The sequence below is a fragment of the Sycon ciliatum genome, chromosome 10 (assembly GCF_964019385.1).
Source record: "Sycon ciliatum chromosome 10, ocSycCili1.1, whole genome shotgun sequence".
NCBI lineage: Eukaryota > Metazoa > Porifera > Calcarea > Leucosolenida > Sycettidae > Sycon > Sycon ciliatum.
In genome coordinates, this window is record NC_088652.1 from 6143412 (window position 1) to 6162378 (window position 18967).

The following is an 18967-nucleotide window of genomic DNA, read 5'->3' on the forward strand; positions in this document are numbered from 1 at the left end:
TTTAATGATGCAATGCGCACTTTACACGGATTATCAGAAGAATCCGGAACCTTTGGTGGACCAAAACCCATCTGATCCGGTACAAATTATTACAAAGACAAATCTGTGATGCGTTGACACCCTTACAAATCTTGTACATCACTAGTGCAAGTAGCATTGCATCATAAATAATGACTTCAACAACTTGAAATTTTGATGAGACAGCAGAGTATGTGGGAGTTGCACACTCTTGGGGGGTTATGTAATTTTGTTCGCTCACATACACATTCCACCGAGTTGCTTCACGTTATCATCTTTCAGTTGAAAGCCCTTTTTGAATAGGTTAAATGGTAGGGTACGGGAAACGTACAGGATAGCGCCGGGCATGGCCGACGATGCAATAAACAATTACAAAAATAGAGCTGTGTGGACCCTGACTAGCACCAGACGCAATGTCTTTCGCATAGCTACGGTAAGAAGAACTATTTGCTACATTTAGATCCAAAAGTATGTGATCTTATCATCAAGCAATGAACTCACTGATGGGGGATCTCCTGCAACATCATAGATTGGGTTGCAGATTGTCGCATATGACGTATGCTCACGCTCTTCTTCAACCTGGGGGGGGGGGGGGGATAAAAGAATGCAGGTCTCAAATCAAAGTAGGGTAGTTTGACTGATGTACACGATAGGGAGAATCCATGACGTAACACGAAAGGCTCGGCAATCATCTTCAACGGTCAACTGAAATACAAACTGTTGCTGAGAAAGAGAGAGATGTTGGGGGGGGGGGGATAAAAGAATGCAGGTCTCAAATCAAAGTAGGGTAGTTTGACTGATGTACACGATAGGGAGAATCCATCACGTAACACGAAAGGCTCGGCAATCATCTTCAACGGTCAACTGAAATACAAACTGTTGCTGAGAAAGAGAGAGATGTTGGGGGGGGGGCGGGGAAACGATCGATATGATTGTAAAATCCTGCGTGGAACCCTTTCGAAACGCCATTACAATACGAAAAAATAGGTGGACAAATTCGATGCTTCTGTATCTCTTTCGTAATCACTTACATATTATTCAGGAAACCTGATATTGCGAATATCTGCCAGAGACAAGTGTAGGGTGTAGTTACTGAGGTTTAGGACTATAACTCTCAAGATGGCCCATACTCACAGCCCGACGCTGTGTCAGAAGCTACCGAACTTCCTATAGCCCTTGTATTGGGTTGTCACCTCAGTCACAAAAGTTCAAAGTCGCAACACGCCTTTCTGTTCCTCATCGTTCATTCCCTAAACTTCATGAAGTAAATTTAAAAGGTAAACAAACGGACAAACATTTATTTCCTTCCCGGATGTAAGTCTAGACGGTCCCCGGCTTCCTAGACCATCAAGCGGGGGGAGTGGGGGGGGGGGGTTGAAAGACAATAATTACGTATGGAAGGAAAGGAAAGGCAGAGGCACATAAATGCCGTTTACAACAATTGACAAGACAAAATCCACCAATATTGCCCCACACTGCGTTTATGCTTAGCCATTGCGTCGGTTTGCCACACCAGTTATTCTCTACTTCTGTAACTGACAAGGAATAGTCAACACCCACCTTGGGATCTTGGCTTCTTGTTAACTGCGAAGTTGGCTTCATTTCGGTTCGATCCAGAACGGCATACTTGATTTCAATGGTTTCATCATCAGTCGGTGACAAAAACTCGCCCAACACGTTCTCACAGCCAATCTTGGACTGGGCCAACTGATAAGGGACAGGAAAAACGAAGAGAATAGCAAGGATATGAGTCGTAGAACAACCTAATGAAATCTAGTGAAATCAGGGTCTGTATGGGGGAAGAGGGTAGGGCGAGGGGAAGGGGAGGTTGGAAGGGGAGTGGAAAGAAGATCCTTTATGCCAGAGTGGAGAGCGGTATACATAGATGCATGATACATCCTTATTACTGTAAAATTAAAGTTGCTTTCTGACATACTTGGCGCCCTCGACCTGCACAGCCCATTTATGCTGGACGGCTGTACCCACACGTGCAAACGTACTGTGATGTGATCAGAACTGATTTATAGCGCATGTATTGCACATTGAGTGCGATTTCAGTGAATGCAACCTTAGAGATATAAAACACTGCATGAAATTGCTAAGCTAGAGACAGGTTCTAAACTACACCCCAAAAGACAAACACCGGATAAACGTCTGAAATTAACAGGCATCATTAGTTATGATAGCTTCCTACCTCTGTCGCTGGTTCCTCGAAGTTGTCGCTGTGTTCCGCTCCCTGTGCGTCTGTGTCCAACTCTGCATGTTTCACGTCTCTTTTACGACTAACAGGCGTGGCATAGGTATACTCCAGTGCACTCGCTCCCGATGCCTGTGGAGAAGAATGAAAAGAGGACATAATACTAGTAATATATTCCAGGTTACAATCGCATTAGATTGACAGTGCTGGAAGCCATCCACTCATGTATATGGGCATGAATTCACCAATAAAGTGAGACACTGTGCCATCATCCATGAGGGTCCTGCAAACCCCTGCCCATTTGTTCTCTGTTATCTTCTTAATCTTCTTTGTAGAACTGTGTGTTGCTCCCTACATGGGAGCTCGCAGTTTTCTTTCCGACTTGAATTCGCACGTGGCGGATTCACGACTGCCATCCAGAGCATACTAAGTCCATCGAACCGCTCACTCAGCATACCTGCTAGAAAGCACCACTCGTGTTTCAGCTTGAGTGGGCTGATGAAGATTGTGCCAGAAGAGCAGCACTAGTGCTATCCAGGCACAAACATCATCAGGGATACAAACTTACACATATGCTCCGTTTCCAGCGCGGCAAACACCTCGTGAATACCAGATAGCAGCGTGAGTCAGTGTCGGTCATTGAGGTGCTGAACAACGTTGTTGCCTCCAAACCATCTAATTCTCAAGCCCGCGCTCGGGAAAACAATGTGAAGAAGAGATTGTTGCGACTTCGGCGATACTTGGGAAAATGTTTGTTGAACCTGGATCTGAGCTCGCGGTTTTCCTGCCGGTTTGAATCGGAGGCAAGGAGGACTCCGAAACCAGTTTTCGTGCAATTCCGATTAAAGAGATGCTCGAAATCTGGTTTAGAAATTGTTCTGGGCAGTAATTGATGCTGGGCATGAGAAGGCCAAATTTTTAGATTTCATGAATTAATTATAGAACCACATAATTCGTCAAATGGCTTCCGTAGGATATTATAGGAATGTTATTACAGAATGAATAGGGCGCACCCAGTACAAGCGCCCTAAGCAACAATAATGAGCGCTGACAGTAATAAAACAAATCAAAAATATCCTGTGACAATCAATTAGTATATTATGAGATAGATTTATTTATTATTTATTTATACTTCAAAGTATATTTATTGCAGCATCTCATAGCACAGTGAGAACACAGGCCAATACAAAGAGAGAGGGTGTTAGCCAACCACGGCAAGGAAGGGAGAAGGGGAGGAGAAGAAAAAAGGAACCGGCATGGATAAGTAGTGATTGAAAAAAAATGAGAAACACAAAATCAAAGTCAAGGCGCGACAAGGCTCTTAAAAAGGCGGGGGGAAGAAAGGTCCTTAGCTTCTTGGGGAAGTACACATTCACAGCCAGAAAGTAAATTTTCTAACAAGAAGGAGAGGATAACTGGGCCGGATTTACAGAACAATTCGGTGTCTAGTGTAAAAACCTTTTCTGTTTGTGGAAGTCTGGTTTGGTTGTAAACATTGAGATAGATTTCATAACACGTAAATGTCTTTGACTGCGTAAACCAGACACTGTTCTGAGTAAAGTTAACATTGACTCAGCTAACGAGGTTCGCCTCCGGTATGTATGTGTTCTTTATTTTACTTCGCAAAGTCGAACGGGATCGTTTTCCAATAATATGATAGCGAAGGGTGGTGGGGGGGGGGGGGGGGGGGGTTAGCGGACATTGGTGACGAGTTTTTCCACCTCACCTTCGGCATTTATTGCGCTGCATCTGCCACCTTGGTAAAATCATGCACGGTGGTGGCCTGGAACAAGCAACACCTCTCTGAGCTGGTTGTGTTTCTCAACCCAGCCGCAAGCCGGTTATAGCACTGTTGTTTTTTTACAGAATGCACCTCCTATTGATAGACTATACAAAGAGAGGAGAAGAAGAAGACAAAAGAAAATAATGATCGAGACAACAAAGTAGAACGACAGACAGTGTACTAGTAGGGGCTCTCAGGGAGCCTGTGCCCGTGAGGTGGGACTAGCAACGCCGACCTAGGGTCTCGGCGTTAGCGCTATCCGGCGCACCATGGGCGGGATTACGAAACAAATGGAAATAAATAAGTGAATGGGAGGGAGCTGATTGTGGATATACGGGGTGTTACAGCGAGTTTGTAGTATGGGGTGTGCCAGCGAGTCTGTAGCCCGATACCAGCGGCTTTGTCGTAGGTGCTGATACATCTTGCCCTTGAACAACTGGAGAGACGTCAGGCGTGGCGGAGACTGCAGCTCAGTTGGGGGCAAGTTGTTCCACTCGTCAATGATGCTGTAGGGGAAGCAGCGTCACACGTAGTCAGGAGAGGAAGCCGGGAGGACGTTCTGTAGTTGAGACTCGTGGCGCACCGAGTAGTCGGACCGAGTTCAAGGACATGTTCGTGGAGGAAGCAGTGGGGGAACCAGCGACGTTAGTTGCGGCGGCCCTGCCAGACACATCAGCTTTTACATATAGCTGAGGGCGGCGACCAATTTCCTTGCTGCCAAACTCTGGAGGAGGACATCTGTGCCAAGAATGTGGAGTGCCGCACAGTTGCGCGAACTTAACCTTTTTTTCCATGAAAGAGACCAAGTATCTCCAATATTGACAAGAACGTCACGGACTAACAAGTCAGTTCCATTGTCTCGTAACTCGAACTCATGTACTGAGCCTGGTAGTGCTGTCACGGAGTATGAGTCTGCTGTTGATAACTATCTTGTGGAAAATAGTGATTGTCGTTGTAGTTACACTGATGATTGTGTGACGTGTGGTCTCCTTCTCATAGAAAAGCAGCTATCTTTCATAATACCGTTATCCTCGGTGAAATCAGATTCAAAGAGCATACTTCACACCCTAGGCTCGCGCGGACCCTGACGTCAATGAAATGCCACGATTATAGTGTGGATTTCAGGACTCTCACATGTAGAGGTGCAATGATGTTGCCAGATCTGGTGTAAAGCGCTAGTTGTGCACACATTGTGTCCGATTTCAGTGTGCGCAACTGTAGAAAGAGCGCGGAAGAAAGCTGTAACCAGCTGAGCTGAATACCCGTTCAGTTATAGGGACAAAAAGAAAATATACAAGATCCAAGTCTAAAACAAAAGAATTATCCTCACTTCTCCTCCACAGGTCTTACCGCTGTCGCCTCTGTCTCATTGTCGTGGCTGTGTTCTGCTACCGTCACGTCAGTGTCTGCTTCTGCAGGTTTCTCGTCTCTAATACGAGCACCAACTGCAGAGTAGGAATAATCCTGTGAAACAGGGTGAACAGAAGATTGCAAAATTAGAGGCCCCATTCGCCAAGCTGCACCCACGCTAAAATCCTCGTCATTCAACATGTGAAGCTGTTGAAAGCCATCTCGTCGTGCAAAATGGGCTTGAACTGACCCGTAAAACTAGATACTAATTTTGAATTGCGTTCATTATATGCTTGAGAGTCAGCACTCTACTCATTTTTCTGTGTGTAATCTCGCTAATTCATTCTCTCCTCTTCGTGTCAATCCTTCATACAAGGCTATGTTTAATGGAGATTACACTTGAGTAAATGTCATAATTATAATTATACTTTCGAAAAATTATTTTTGTTCCTAGTTCTCCGTACCTGTTCATCGTGATCTTGCGGCCTGTGGGCTTCTCCTTCATCATTGCGTTGAACATCCTCGTACTGGTTAAGTTCAATTGGATCATCTTCCTGTGCGGGAAATTGGGAATGGTACGAAACCGCTAGAGTATATTCTGGTGAGAGTCAACACTTTACTTGTGTTTCTGTAGAATATTATGTCGCTGGGTTACCAAGGGCTCCACAGATTCCCCTTCATGCGATAAAAGGAGGTGGAAAATTTGTCTCAAGAACTAACTGCATGGAGGTAGCATTGTCCAACCACTGAAATGTGATCAAGAACGCAGTCGTCCACACAATCGCGGGGTACGAAGCTATGTTGCGACGCAGAGTTTCAAATGGATCAGGTCACTTGACTCAGAGGTGCATCGCAGCTTCCTTTGGCGCTTTCTTGGCCAGTAAAGAGTTACCTATACTCTACCTAAGTAATTCTAAACTGTTGGATGGTTTTTCTCCGAAATACAAAAGAGGTCGTGGTTGGCCAGCATTTTCCGCTTTTGCGACAGTGCTGGTTTTAAAAAACCATTAATTTTAACATTGAGGTGCACAGTCAAGGAGAAGACGTAAGAAAAGACAAAGCCATAGAGAAGATGCTGCCGCAACATTGCTCGCAAGGCGTACGTGGATTTTCTTGTGCATAGTACTCAATAGGCGATACTGTGTGATATTTAGACCAAAACAGATGAATGAGGACAGATAAGGTGCATACTGTAAACGTGTTCCTCGCTGCACTCACCTGTGGCCTCTCTTCTGGAACTGATGATTAGAAGGAGAGCGGAACACACAAGAAAACATCGCATGTAATGGTAAATTCCCTGTCCAGATTGATAATTGATATTCGACATTGACTCGTGAATATATACCCAGCATTTCATGTAGCGTTAAAGCACAGAATTCACATTACTTCGAAAATACATGCCCTCAGCGAAATTCATGCTGCTAACATGACCACATTGGTTGACGTTTAGAAGAGCGGAGAGGGAGAGAGATCGGGAGACATACCGAGAGACGAACAGGCAGGGAAAGGGAAAGAGGTTTAGAGGGACAAAGAGACCGACAGAGAGAAATGGTAATCGACAGATGAAGAGAGAAAGAGAAGGGAAGACGGACAGAAATAAGTATAGACTGAAAGAGCAAAAGGTCAGAAAACTTCTGAGAGGCAGACAAAGGCATAGAATTATGAAAACAAAGATAGAGAGTTGCATTTTTATCTCCATACGATCCCCATTAAAATTAATATAATGTTATGCAAATGGTGAGGGGACAATATTTTGATAACCGCAATCAATAAAATGAGCTAGACCGACATTTGTGTACTTTATTCATGCAATGGTAAACCAGTGGAGACGATGTACACCATTTATTCTTATTTTCATCGTTTTATTGCACATCGACTATACTGTTTTTACATTGCATGAATATCGTACACAAATGTCGGTTCATGTTGAGTGACCCCCAACATCACACTGCGCTCCTTAGCCGACTTGACGCTCCTGCACACAACCATCACCATTGCGAGGACACTTCCGTACATGATATTGATAAACTCCTTCAGACAGCTATTTCGCTAATACATAGCTCATCAGTGAAGGTAGATGTTGATTGATTAAAGTGTAGACCAAACTGCTATTATAAAAGGTTTCCACATACAAAACTGGCATAACTGAGGTGATAACCCGGGAAAGTGTGAAGTTTTGTTGACGCGCATGGGACATGCATGCAGCGTCAGAAATTCGGCACGGAAAATCAATCATTATTACTATCAATGCAGAAATAACGTGCCAGAACAAGTGTACTGCGTAGCTAGTGAGAGTCTGTGTGTGGCTCTAGTCCGAGCGCTATGAAGGCCGGCAAACACACCTCACGACTCTCCCACGTCAACAGCCACAGCAGCCCCTGAAGCACTGTACTGGTCGCCCGTCGCGCCAAAACGCTTGGCACTCATTAGTATTCATGCCACCAATGTTGTCCGCAAGCTACCTTGTTATCTGCCTATCACCCAATGCCGCTGACACGCTGCGAGGCCCCGCGGCATTCGCCCAGTATATCGTCGTCAGATGTGTGTGGACAGTACAATAACGCTGGTAGAAAAACACAGTTGGTCGTATGGTATTGCGTTCTGCGGATTGTCCCTTGACTCGTCTTGTCCCTCTTATTGCTCTGACGCGAGGGGCGTTTGCCGGCCTCCACGGCACTCGGACAAGTGCGATACACAGACTCTCACTAGCTACGCAGTACACTGATTCTGGCACGTTATTTCTGCACTGATAGTCATAGTGATTGATTTTCCGCGCCGAATTTCTAACGCTGCATGCATGTCCCATGCGCGTCAACAGTGCTTCACACTTTCCCGCGTTATCACCTCAGCTATGCCAGTTTTGTATGTGGAAACTTTATAATTATAATAGCAGTTTGGTCTATATTTAAATCAATCAACATCTACCTTCACTGATGAGCTATGTATTATCGAAACAGCTGTCTGAAGCAGTTTATCAGTATCGTCTAAGGAAGTGTCCTGGGAATGTTGATGGCTGTGTGCAGGAGGGTCTAGTCAGCTAACGAGTGCAGTGTAATGGTAGAGGTGACTCAACACATTTTCTTCAATGGCCAAGAACTCTGTGGCACCCTGTAATAAATGTCGGTTCAGCTAATTGTAATGATTGCCTTCATCATAATATTATGCTTTAGGATCTCTTAGGGCAGGAATTCTTCACAAAACAAAAGCTTTTCTAGCTTCAGTGAAGGAGGCATTGCAGAATTTAGCGCTGTTTATACTGAGAAAAAGAATCGACCGTGCATTGAACACAACGGCTTCAAGACAAGGAGGACAGTGGATTGTGTACCTGTAAAATCTTTCGATGAGAACCAGCGAGAAATCCTTTTTCGGTTGGCCGCCATGGCTACAGCCAGGATTACAGTTAGGATTCCTGCCACGGCTAGGCCGACGAATCCTCCAACACTGATCCCGCTGGTGCTTGCTTCATTGCCCGAGATTGGGGGTATTGTTGAAGATGGCACTATAAAATTGGCAGATAACAATGTTGACAAGTTCAGATGTATTATATGAGCCAGAGCACGCCAAAATATGACCACAGACCAAAAATTCGATTTTCAGTTTTTTGTTCAAAGTTTTGGATTGATCCGACATGTCTAAGTGTTACTACAATGGTATTATATGCAGCACTGTTGAAATGGTGAAATTCTATGTGCAGCAATGGGATTGTCATTTTTTCACACAATTTATATGCCCCTTGGTTCATCCTTTCCGGGTCAGTTCCTCTGTCCAGGGTCTTATAGCATGAGCTGACAGGTACTCAGCCACATCCAAATTGTCTATAGGCAGCTGAGCTGGGTGTCCGAAATACCTCATGTTTGGAGCACCACTGGAGAACCGCCAGCGAAAACACGGTCAACATCTGTAGATGGCCGAAGAAGTTGGCACTCCATGTCCTCTCCATCACACTCCACCTGTACTTTCAGATATACAGTATACACTGCTGCACACAGTGTTCCTCAACATACGCAGTACTAGACGTCGCACTCATATTCCCCACACCAAAGCCCATCTGCACACGGTTTTCTCCGCTCGCCAGAGAGTACTGTTTTCGCGGCATGCTGCTCATGCTAGCGATGTTCCGCATACGGGTACTCAAATTATCGACTTGAGCAAGTTGAGGGAGCAGCAGAGTCCAGTGATTGTTTTTGCACTTGCAACCAATACTGGCATTGTCCCGGATATGTGCAGCGATGTCCATTCTGGCCAAATCATCGGCCGACTCACCTCCCAAGTCAGCGTCGATGCCAATCGCTTGCCAGGTTGTCATCAGAGTAGAATTCCTCGTCACTGCAGATCGTGGGACTACCAGCTGACCAGCATCAATTCCTTTTACGCTCGATGAAAGTGTCGCCCTCAAATGACTCGTCGCTGTAGCCATCATCGTCTTCCTTCTGTTTCCGACTCGAATCCTCAAAATATTTTATCCTGCGCATGGAGTGCGATGATGTCGTCTTCTTCCGCTCCGCAGTACATTACTACTACTAGGCTCTCCTGTCGATACATCGATGACGATCAGTTTTAGGCGACTCAGCGCAACATGGAATACAAACTCTAACAAATAAACTACTTACTTGCAACAAAGAATTGCATCCGGAACAGTCCAGTCGACCGAGGAGAACAACAACAGCGACTCGCGTTGCACTGCACTTCGTATTTTTTTGCCGCGGAATTCAAATCGCGATTATCTCGACTTTTTCAAAAAAAGCTGTGGTCATGTTTTAGCGCGCTCGGGCTCATATATAGACACCAATGTAGAGACCAAAAACGATATTCGTTTTTCTGTGTAACGAAACAAATTGTGTGTCTGTTGTTTTCATTTTTTGTGCGTGTGCCCTGTCCTTGCTAAGGCCACACATGGGGATTGGGATTGGTTTATTTAACGTCGAATAACAAACAGGCAGTGTTGCCTTATTACATGAGATCGACTAAAGACAAACAGGCACACAAATGTAAGGAAAAGATTAAAAAGAAAAAAAGAAAATAGAAAAAAAGTATTTAAATAACCGACGAGGAGACAACAGTCGTAAAATAGCAATGAAAAATATCAATTGTGCACTCATAATCATGTATAAACAATTAAAATGAAACAATTCCAGAACGTTTTCGTGTGACCATCATCAGTGGAACATCGTCACATAGCAAGAATCACTAAAACAACCAGTTATATAGCTAGAGTAACATGAAAAGAAGCGTGAGAATGCAGCACAGCTAGCGGTTATGCATAACGCGTGTAGTGTGAACCTTTGCAGTGTATCTGAGAATGGTAGCAGTAGATGAATGTGGCAGCTGTGAGTGCGTGTGAACAAAAACTGGTGAGTGTGTATTATTTAAAAAGTGTGAGTGCTACAACATTTTCTTTTTGCTTGCATAGAACAGGGTCACGTGTGCGAATATATACAGCTTCCAACACCTGCAACTGCTTAAAGAAACGCGCGCGACAAATAACACTAAACCAGGAATCGTCAAACAACTTACGACAATCCGGACTGGACACCAAATGCTTGTAGATGGCAGACTTGCTCTTGTCGATGTCGAACTCCTCCTCGTCCTCGGATTGTCGTGAGCTACTATCGCCGCTGATGACGACTTGTTGTTGACGATTTGAGAGGTAGTCGCTTAACCAGTTCAGGGCTGTGCCGGAGATTCCAAGCTGGAATAGGTCTTCGACAAGTGTCTGATGCTGGACCTTGTCAAAGGCCTTTGACATGTCCAGGAAAGCAGCGCCAGTTGACAGCCCGTCATCTCGGGCTCTTAGGAATTTGTCTGTAACCATTGTGAGAGCATCCTCTGTAGAGTGCTGGCGTCTGAAGCCAAATTGACAGGAAGGGTAAAGATTATGTTCAGCCAGGTATTGACTGAGTTGCTCATGGACGATACGCTCAAGCAGCTTGGAGACTATAGGGAGCAAAGAGACAGGTCTATAGTTGGTGGGTTGACTGGGGTCACCACCTTTGTAGACGGGAGTGATGTTGGCGATTTTCATGTTCGGTGGCAGCTGGCCTTCGGACAATGATTTGTTGAAGATGAGCATCAGTGAGGGTGCAAGAAGGTCAGCGCATGATTTAAGAATCGTTCCCATACCTTGTGAAGAAAGAAAGCGTTGATTGCTGACAACATGTAGCTAAACACTTGGCAATATTCATATTCTGTTTTGCTAAGTCATCCATATTCTATTTTACGCATAACCTTGACACAGAGGTTATCATGTCTGGCCACACTTTCAAAGTTAGTGTAGGTAGCTTTCCAAAATTTCATAAGTGATATTTTGTCAATGCTCTGACCTCCAAAGTGCCGGTTATAAGGATTTGCTTGCAACTTTGTTCAAACCGGGTTGCTGTGTTATTCACTACATACAATGCTTAAAACAAAATTCATCCTCACCTGTGGGCAACGTGGTAATGCGAGTGGAGCTGGACTGGTCACTGTCTCCATAGGCATTGCTAACAAAGGCGGTGACATTATAGCTCATGTTGGGTTTTAGGCCAGGTAAGGTGACATTTTTCGAGGCGCTGCATACTGGTACCAATGGCATATTCCCGGACAGATCATTAGCAGGCATTCCGTGCACACAATACTGGCGTATGGGAAGGTTGCCTTCTTCTATTCGACCTAGAAAAACCGTGATAGTAGTACTTGAGATGACGGGGTTGAGAGGCGGATTTGGCGCTGATATAAAACACATCCACATCACGTGTAATGACTAAGGAAATTGTTTTGTTTAGAAAAAGATTAACCAAAGGACTGTATTATCATTCATATTATTCTTATCCTTCGTTAATTTGAGGGAAAGACACAAATTATTCTTATTATTATTAATTTAGCACGGCCGCGTTCAAGTCTGTGGATCAATTAGGTCCACTCGTAGTTTCTCTAGTACCGTATAGATTCAAGAAAGGTGATAATGATGTTGAGCTACGTGATAATGGAATAGTTTCGAAATATACACTCGGAGTGACAAAGGAAAAGACTGCATGCAAGGCAGTGACTAAGGATCATGCACGTGAAAATAACACTGATAAGAAACTATTGTGAAAAGAAGAAGGACAAAATGTTACGAGTTATGACTAACTGTCCCCCGACTCGTAACATTGTGTCCTTCTTCTTTTCACAATAATTTATTTAGCTCCACATCCTGTCAACGAAATAATTTGGGCACATTAGTGGCTATACCCTAAATCGAATCAGCAATGCATATTATGTGAAGCGTGACATGGAATGTCATTTGAGGAAATCGATCATGGCAAAACGAATTTGCCTGGAACAATAAGTAGAATGTCCATTTCACCAAATCCTTAAAGAGTCACGCAAAACTCTTAACTCCTGACCCTGTTGGTGTCGGTGTATGATGTAACCGGATCCCTTACCTTTTGGCAATGTTCCAATTATGATTTCGGAGGACATGCTGCTGTTGTGTCCGATCGTAGTTTTGAAGAATGCTCTGATCCGATACAAAGTATTTGTTGCCAGGCCTGACAGAACAGTTGATTCATTTTTGTCGCACACTACAGTCGGGGTAGCCGAAGTTCCATTTTTCGCGTACAGAAAGCAGAAATCAGAAACCCAATCTCGAAGTATCTCAGGCTGCACTATGCGTGCGTAGATTTGCGTGTCTGTAGAGTTTGCAGCTAAGGCGGAGGGCACTACAGGGGAAAGAGCATAGTGAAGAACGCATGGAATACCAGTGAACAAGACATATACAAGTACATGGTTTTTAGTTTGTCGAATATTACCTTTCTAATGGAAGAATAGTTGTATATGTACGGACTATTTGACTGCTTCCAAAAATCAGAATTCTAAAAGATTTTCGAACCGAGACTCCAGCAATCTTTAACAGGTTTATATTTATATAGATAGGAAAGAAAATGATCCAGGAAATGCAAGTTACGCTATAATGTCCACTAACACCAATACTAGTTGCTTGACTATCAGCTCATTGATTGATTGATTTGATTGATTTTTATTTCACGGATCCTCCAGAGGCAAATAGATGCCTATCGAAGGGAGTCTCCTAAGCAAGTATGGAAAATTAGAAAGTATGTTCGTGAGGGAGAAGAGGTAGAAGATACATTAGAATATAGAGTACAGAAGAAGTAAATTCAGTGCTTCGGGTAGTACATTGCATGCTAATCATAATGAGAATTAGAAAAGCAGCATTGTGGATTACTATAACTGAAATATACACAAACCATTGAAACTATCATAGATGTGGTTAGCCTAGACACAAAAGTCAGGAATACCTTTCAAAGAAAACATTGATTGCGAATGATACCAACGAACAGCAATACTAAATTTCGCTGTTGTAGAGAGTGAACGAATATCTTCAGGAAGTTTATTCCAGGCAACACTCAAAGAAAAAAGGGTTGATTTACGCTCAAGCAATGCAATTGAACGACACTGTTGAACAGTACTGACGGTCAACTCTAGCACGTATTCCAGCATGTACTGGAATCGCTCTCCAACCTCCTTCCAACTTGAAAGGTTCTAAGTTATAGGAGTAGGAGGGGAAGATGCGCGAAAACAAGACTGAAACGTGAAACTCTTAGATGTGAAGGACGTTGACGAAGGTACATGCAGAACCTTGCCAGAGTGCTCAAACTGACAAGTCAGGGAGCTCTGCATAACGCACACAGCAAAGACAAGAGCGCTCAACTGCTTCAAGAGCAGGAGCAAAATACTCCAAGTGGGGACAGAACTATAATAATTGTACTCCCATCGCGCCCATCTTCCCGTCCGCTTTCGCTCTTCTTCCTACAATGCATTATATCTTGCCACATGTTAACTACTGCCGTATTGCCTGGTCAAATCTATCGTATCTACTGCCCAATAGCAAAACTGGAAATTCCTTAATTAGGTGATATCATTATTGGTTAGTGAAATGGCGATACTCCTAGTGCCCAATGTGAATATCGCGTGTAATGCCAGCTAGTACGTGCTTCGTAACTTTTTTTTTTTTTTTTTTTTTTTTTTTACTATGTTCACACTCCCAGCTCGAAAATAATAAAGAAAGACAATGATACTGAGACTAGGACGAACGTGACAACTATTGAGCAGGGGCTGCACCGAGACGCAGCAGTGATGGTGGGGCATTGATGGCTCTGCCGACCTGAGGTCTCGGCATCACGGCCAAAAACACGCACCAAAAACAAAAGATAGAGCTGTACGAGTCAGCAAAATGAAAAGAAAGGAAGGGTTAACATCAGCGAGTGTGCGGGAGAAACTGTGAGACTATTAACAAATTACAAGGGCTGTACTGAGAGGAGCATCATCATGGCTGGTCATCGCGAGTCGGTTGTCTGAGCCAGTTGTGGTGCATAGATAGGGATAGAGGAGAACGACGAGAGCATCATCATAGCGAGTCGACTGCCCAGAGCCAGTTTGTGAGTCGCAGATGGCGATAAACATTAGTTTTGAATGCTTGCATTCCCTTGCTGTGGGGAGGCTGGGACAGAAGAGCGGCGGGGAGGGAGTTCCAGTCACTAATACTGCAGTGTGGGAACGAGCGCTTTAATGCCAGCGGGACAGATGCAAGCAGCTGGTGTTGGAGCTGGTGGTCATGGCCAATGACGCTACCATGCTCGCTGCGAGTTCTGGGGCTGGATGAGGGGAAATGGCGCGGTGGCAAAACAGAGAGCAGCTGCGGAGGGCCAGGCAGGTAATGCAGCTTGTATAGGCAGGCAAGCGAGGCAACAGTACGACGGATGGCCAGGCTAGGTAATAGTGCACCTGGACCGATGATTCGCAGAGCACAGCGTTGGATATGATCCAGGCGTTGCAGGTAGCTGGGCGGAGCACCTATCCAGATGAGGGGGGCATACTCCATAACTGGTCGAACAAATGCCTTGTATACCGTGGTGCGGCCGGCTGGAGAGAGAATGTGCGCTGCACGGCGCAGGAAGCCTAGGCGTTGTTTGGCTCGAGTGGCAACCTTCCGGAGATGAGTGCTGAATGACAGCTTCGAGTCAAAGGTCACTCCAAGTAAAGAGAAAGCCTTCTCCTCAAGGACAGGAGTGCCGCCGAAGACAATGCGAGGCAAATTGATGGGGGTTCTGCGGAGAGTGGCGGTCATGGCTTGGGACTTCGACGGTTCGAAGGAGATGCGCCATCTGCGGCCCCACTGATGCAAGCGATCAACAGAAGTCTGGAGGCTCAATGCTGCGTCGGCTGGGGATGTGTCGAGGGATATCAGGCTGTACAAGGTAGTATCGTCGGCGTACGCCTCCAGGTGGGCTCCGGGTGACAGGGTCTCTGAGGCGTCGTTCACGTAAATCAGGAAGAGTGTGGGGCCGAGTATGCTCCCTCGGGGAACTCCTGCTGATATGGTATACAGCGATGAGGTTTGGCCGCCCACCAAGCATTGAATGGACCGTCCACCTAGGTAGGAAGAGAGCCAGGTATGCAGGGGGCCGCCAATGCCAAGATGGCGGACTTTGTGGAGGAGGCCAGCATGGGGCACACGGTCGAATGCTCCGGCAATATCCACGGCTAGAATACGTGCTGCACCGCCTCGGCCGACGGCTGTGATCCAGGCGTGGTGTAGAGCCTGTAGCGCATCTGAGGTCCCGAGGCGGCGACGAAACCCGAACTGGTGGGGTGTTAGGAGTTTGTAACGCTCAAGGTGATTCATGAGCTGACGATTGATAACGCTCTCCATGATCTTAGAGATTATGCTCAGCAGTGAAACTGGACGATAATTCCTTAGGGCGGATCGTGAAGATCGCTTGTGGATTGGAACCACGCTGGCAGTCTTCCACATTTGTGGCTGGACTCCGTGCTGGAAGCAAAGAGCAAAGAGCTGACACAGTGGCTTGGCAAGTTCTCTGGCGCATTCCTTCAAGACACGAGCGGAAATACCGTCGGGTCCAGTCGCCTTTGAGGCATCCAGGCGAGCTAAAAGCCGGTGGACTGCATCCGGGCGAAAGTGGACTGTCGTTAGTGCAGGTGCGTCAGCGAATGCCGTGTCCGGTAAGTCCATCGTGGTAAGGTCGCGGCCTTGCACACTGCACTTGTGGGAAAAGAAACGTGCGAAAGCCTCCGCTTTCTCATAGCTTGTGGCCCTCTCGCAACCTTCACTATCAACGAGCAGGGGAATGTCAGTGTTCCGACCCTCGCCACAAGCACACTTTAGCTTCGTCCACCATTCCTTCTCCTTCAGGGACCCATTCGACAAGCTATGTCAGAGGCTGTTCTCTTTGGAAACTCTAGATCTAGCGAGGACTGCGATAGCATTGTTTACAGAACGGGTAAACTCATGTTTCAGTGCAAAATCGTGAGGGTGCTTCCTCCAAGTGCGCCAGCGTTTGTCCTTCTCCTTCATGGCGGCTGCACACTCAGGTGTCCACCATTTCGGATCCGTTGACTTCACTGTCAGTGTCTTGGACGGAACGAACTGGGAAACGGCTTTCATGATTGTGGCAGTAACGTGCTCACACGAAGTTTCTGGGTTGGCAGTAATGACGGTTGACCAATCAACCTGGCGGAAAAAGTATCGGAGGCGGTTCCAGTCTGCCTTTTCATAGCGCCAGACAGTTCGTTGCACCGCCGCTTCATGGGTAGGAAGAACACCTGTGAAGTCCGAAAGAATTACAGCGTGGTCAGATCGACCAATAGGGGACATTATCTGCGTGGTCACTGGAGAGTTGAACGTGGACATCACCAGGTCGAGTGTGTTATCCCCGCGAGTAGGACTCTGAACGTGCTGCGTGAGAAAGTGGGCTGTGCATGTGTCTTCGAGGGCTTCCCCCGCAGGTGTGGTCTTCGAGCTATGGAGCCAATTTCGGTTATGCACGTTAAAATCACCGGTGAGTATGAGGTTGGCACCAAGTGCACGAGCAGAGGGAAGGATGTCATCGAGATGGTTAATGAGCGTAAGGTCACTGGGCCCCGTCGAACCTGGCCTGTAAGCAGCGCCCAAGACTATCTTTTGTCCAGGGGACAATTGAATGGATAGCCAAATGAGTTCGTGATGTGGAGAAAATAACTCATCAATTACCATGGCTGGGAGTGTAGATCTGATCCATACCGCCACTCCGCCACCGCGTGCTGTTCGATCCAGCCGGAAGGTGGTGTAGCCAGGGAATGTGGAGTCGGATGGTGGAACGGTTTCAGAGGAAAACTTTGTTTCCGTCACTACTGCTATGTCGGGATTATGCTGGTGCAGTGTGTGCTGGAACTCAGCTAGCTTGTTTCCTAAGCTAAATGCATTGGTGCAAAGGAGTCTGAGTGAACATTTAATGGTATTGTGATGAATGACAGAACTAGGCATCGGTGTAAAAATGAAAGGTAAATGTGTATCAAAGCGGTAAGTTTCTGAAGTGACTTACTGCAGGACTTGTTGGCCACTCTCAGGAGATTTTCGTTTCCGTTTTTTCCGTTGCTTGGATCCAGTGGTGGTGGCACTCTGGTCCCGATCAGGTGTGACGCTATGGCGTGAACGCTTGGATCGGTTGACTTCCCACCCGCCAGAATCAGGATCATCGTCGCTATGGCCTCCCAGCTGTGGGCCCAGAGCTGTACATGCATCGCTGTCTGCCTTCTTGGCCTCCCTGTCGGAGTCGCAGGGCAAGTTAGACAGCTGCTGGTTTTCTGGCTTGGATAAGCTTTCGTTGTCGACCAATGATTCAGTATCAGCAGAAAGAGGCAACTCTTCAGACTCAGAGGAGCTGGAGTCGCTCTTGTCAGCTGCTGGGAGATTAGCCTGCTTAGACTTGGATGTTGGGCATTGTGATTGGGCTTTACTTTGCTGCTCTGTCTGGGCTGGGTTTGCGACCACATCAGACAGGAGTCGACGTGTGCGTTCAGTGTCTGTACATGTAGGTGACATTGAATGCCGTGACTGCTGTGTACTACCGGTACTGGCAGTGGTACTGCGGGCCTCAGGGCAGTCCTTGGCAAGGTGCTCTGGCTTGCTGCAAATCCGACACGTGGGCTTTTGGCCACTATAATGTACGCGGAAAGTGCCTTTCCCGTCTCTGGATTTCACGTACGAAGGTACGGCTTTATTCGACCCCAGTACAAAGGTTGCAAAACGGACTCCGGTTGCAATAACAACGTTGTCCCGTACCTTAAGTTTACCGTGGCGGATGGCACCCTGCACGGTACCGTATGGAGCAAGTGCGGCTGTAATGGCGCCATCCGACACCCACACAGGAACATCGTGAATGTGCAACTGAACATGAGTGTTTTCTGTCAAGGATTTTGGAAGGATATGTTGTCCATTGATATGGAAGCCATTCTTCACGACTAACTGGGCAAGCTGGATATCTGTGAACGTTAATCTGCATTGGCCTACCGAACTGACCTGGATAGATAGGATGAGCTCAGCTCCTATTCCGTGTTGCTCGAGGCAGCTCACGTACTCGGCGAGTTTCAAATCCTTTGGAGCTGGAAATAGCACAGTTCGGGCCATCAGGTCCCTGGCGCTTACTTTCCGCCATGGGTCGACTTCAGCTGGTTCCCGAGATGTATCAGTGGTCTCCATGATCCCGGAACGGGCATATGTGGGGCTAAAACGCCCAACCACGAGATTTTTTCAGAGCTAAAAAAAGCTTTACCACACGTCACTGAGACAAAAAAAACGAGTG

The 18967-nt window shown here is 46.2% G+C and overlaps 1 protein-coding gene across 1 annotated transcript in view; it reads right to left on the minus strand.

The window, feature by feature from the left end:
• Nucleotides 1-18967, minus strand: part of LOC135826543 (uncharacterized) — a 50891-nt gene that overhangs the window by 16882 nt on the left and 15042 nt on the right. Inside the window, exons 6-14 of the mRNA XM_065339152.1 lie at nucleotides 12752-13027; nucleotides 11769-12053; nucleotides 8674-8847; nucleotides 6567-6586; nucleotides 5813-5902; nucleotides 5349-5462; nucleotides 2213-2347; nucleotides 1579-1725; nucleotides 520-597 (exon numbers count right to left, since the gene is read on the minus strand). Coding sequence (XP_065195224.1) covers nucleotides 520-597; nucleotides 1579-1725; nucleotides 2213-2347; nucleotides 5349-5462; nucleotides 5813-5902; nucleotides 6567-6586; nucleotides 8674-8847; nucleotides 11769-12053; nucleotides 12752-13027 — 1319 coding nt within the window. The remainder of the gene's footprint in view (nucleotides 1-519; nucleotides 598-1578; nucleotides 1726-2212; nucleotides 2348-5348; nucleotides 5463-5812; nucleotides 5903-6566; nucleotides 6587-8673; nucleotides 8848-11768; nucleotides 12054-12751; nucleotides 13028-18967) is intronic.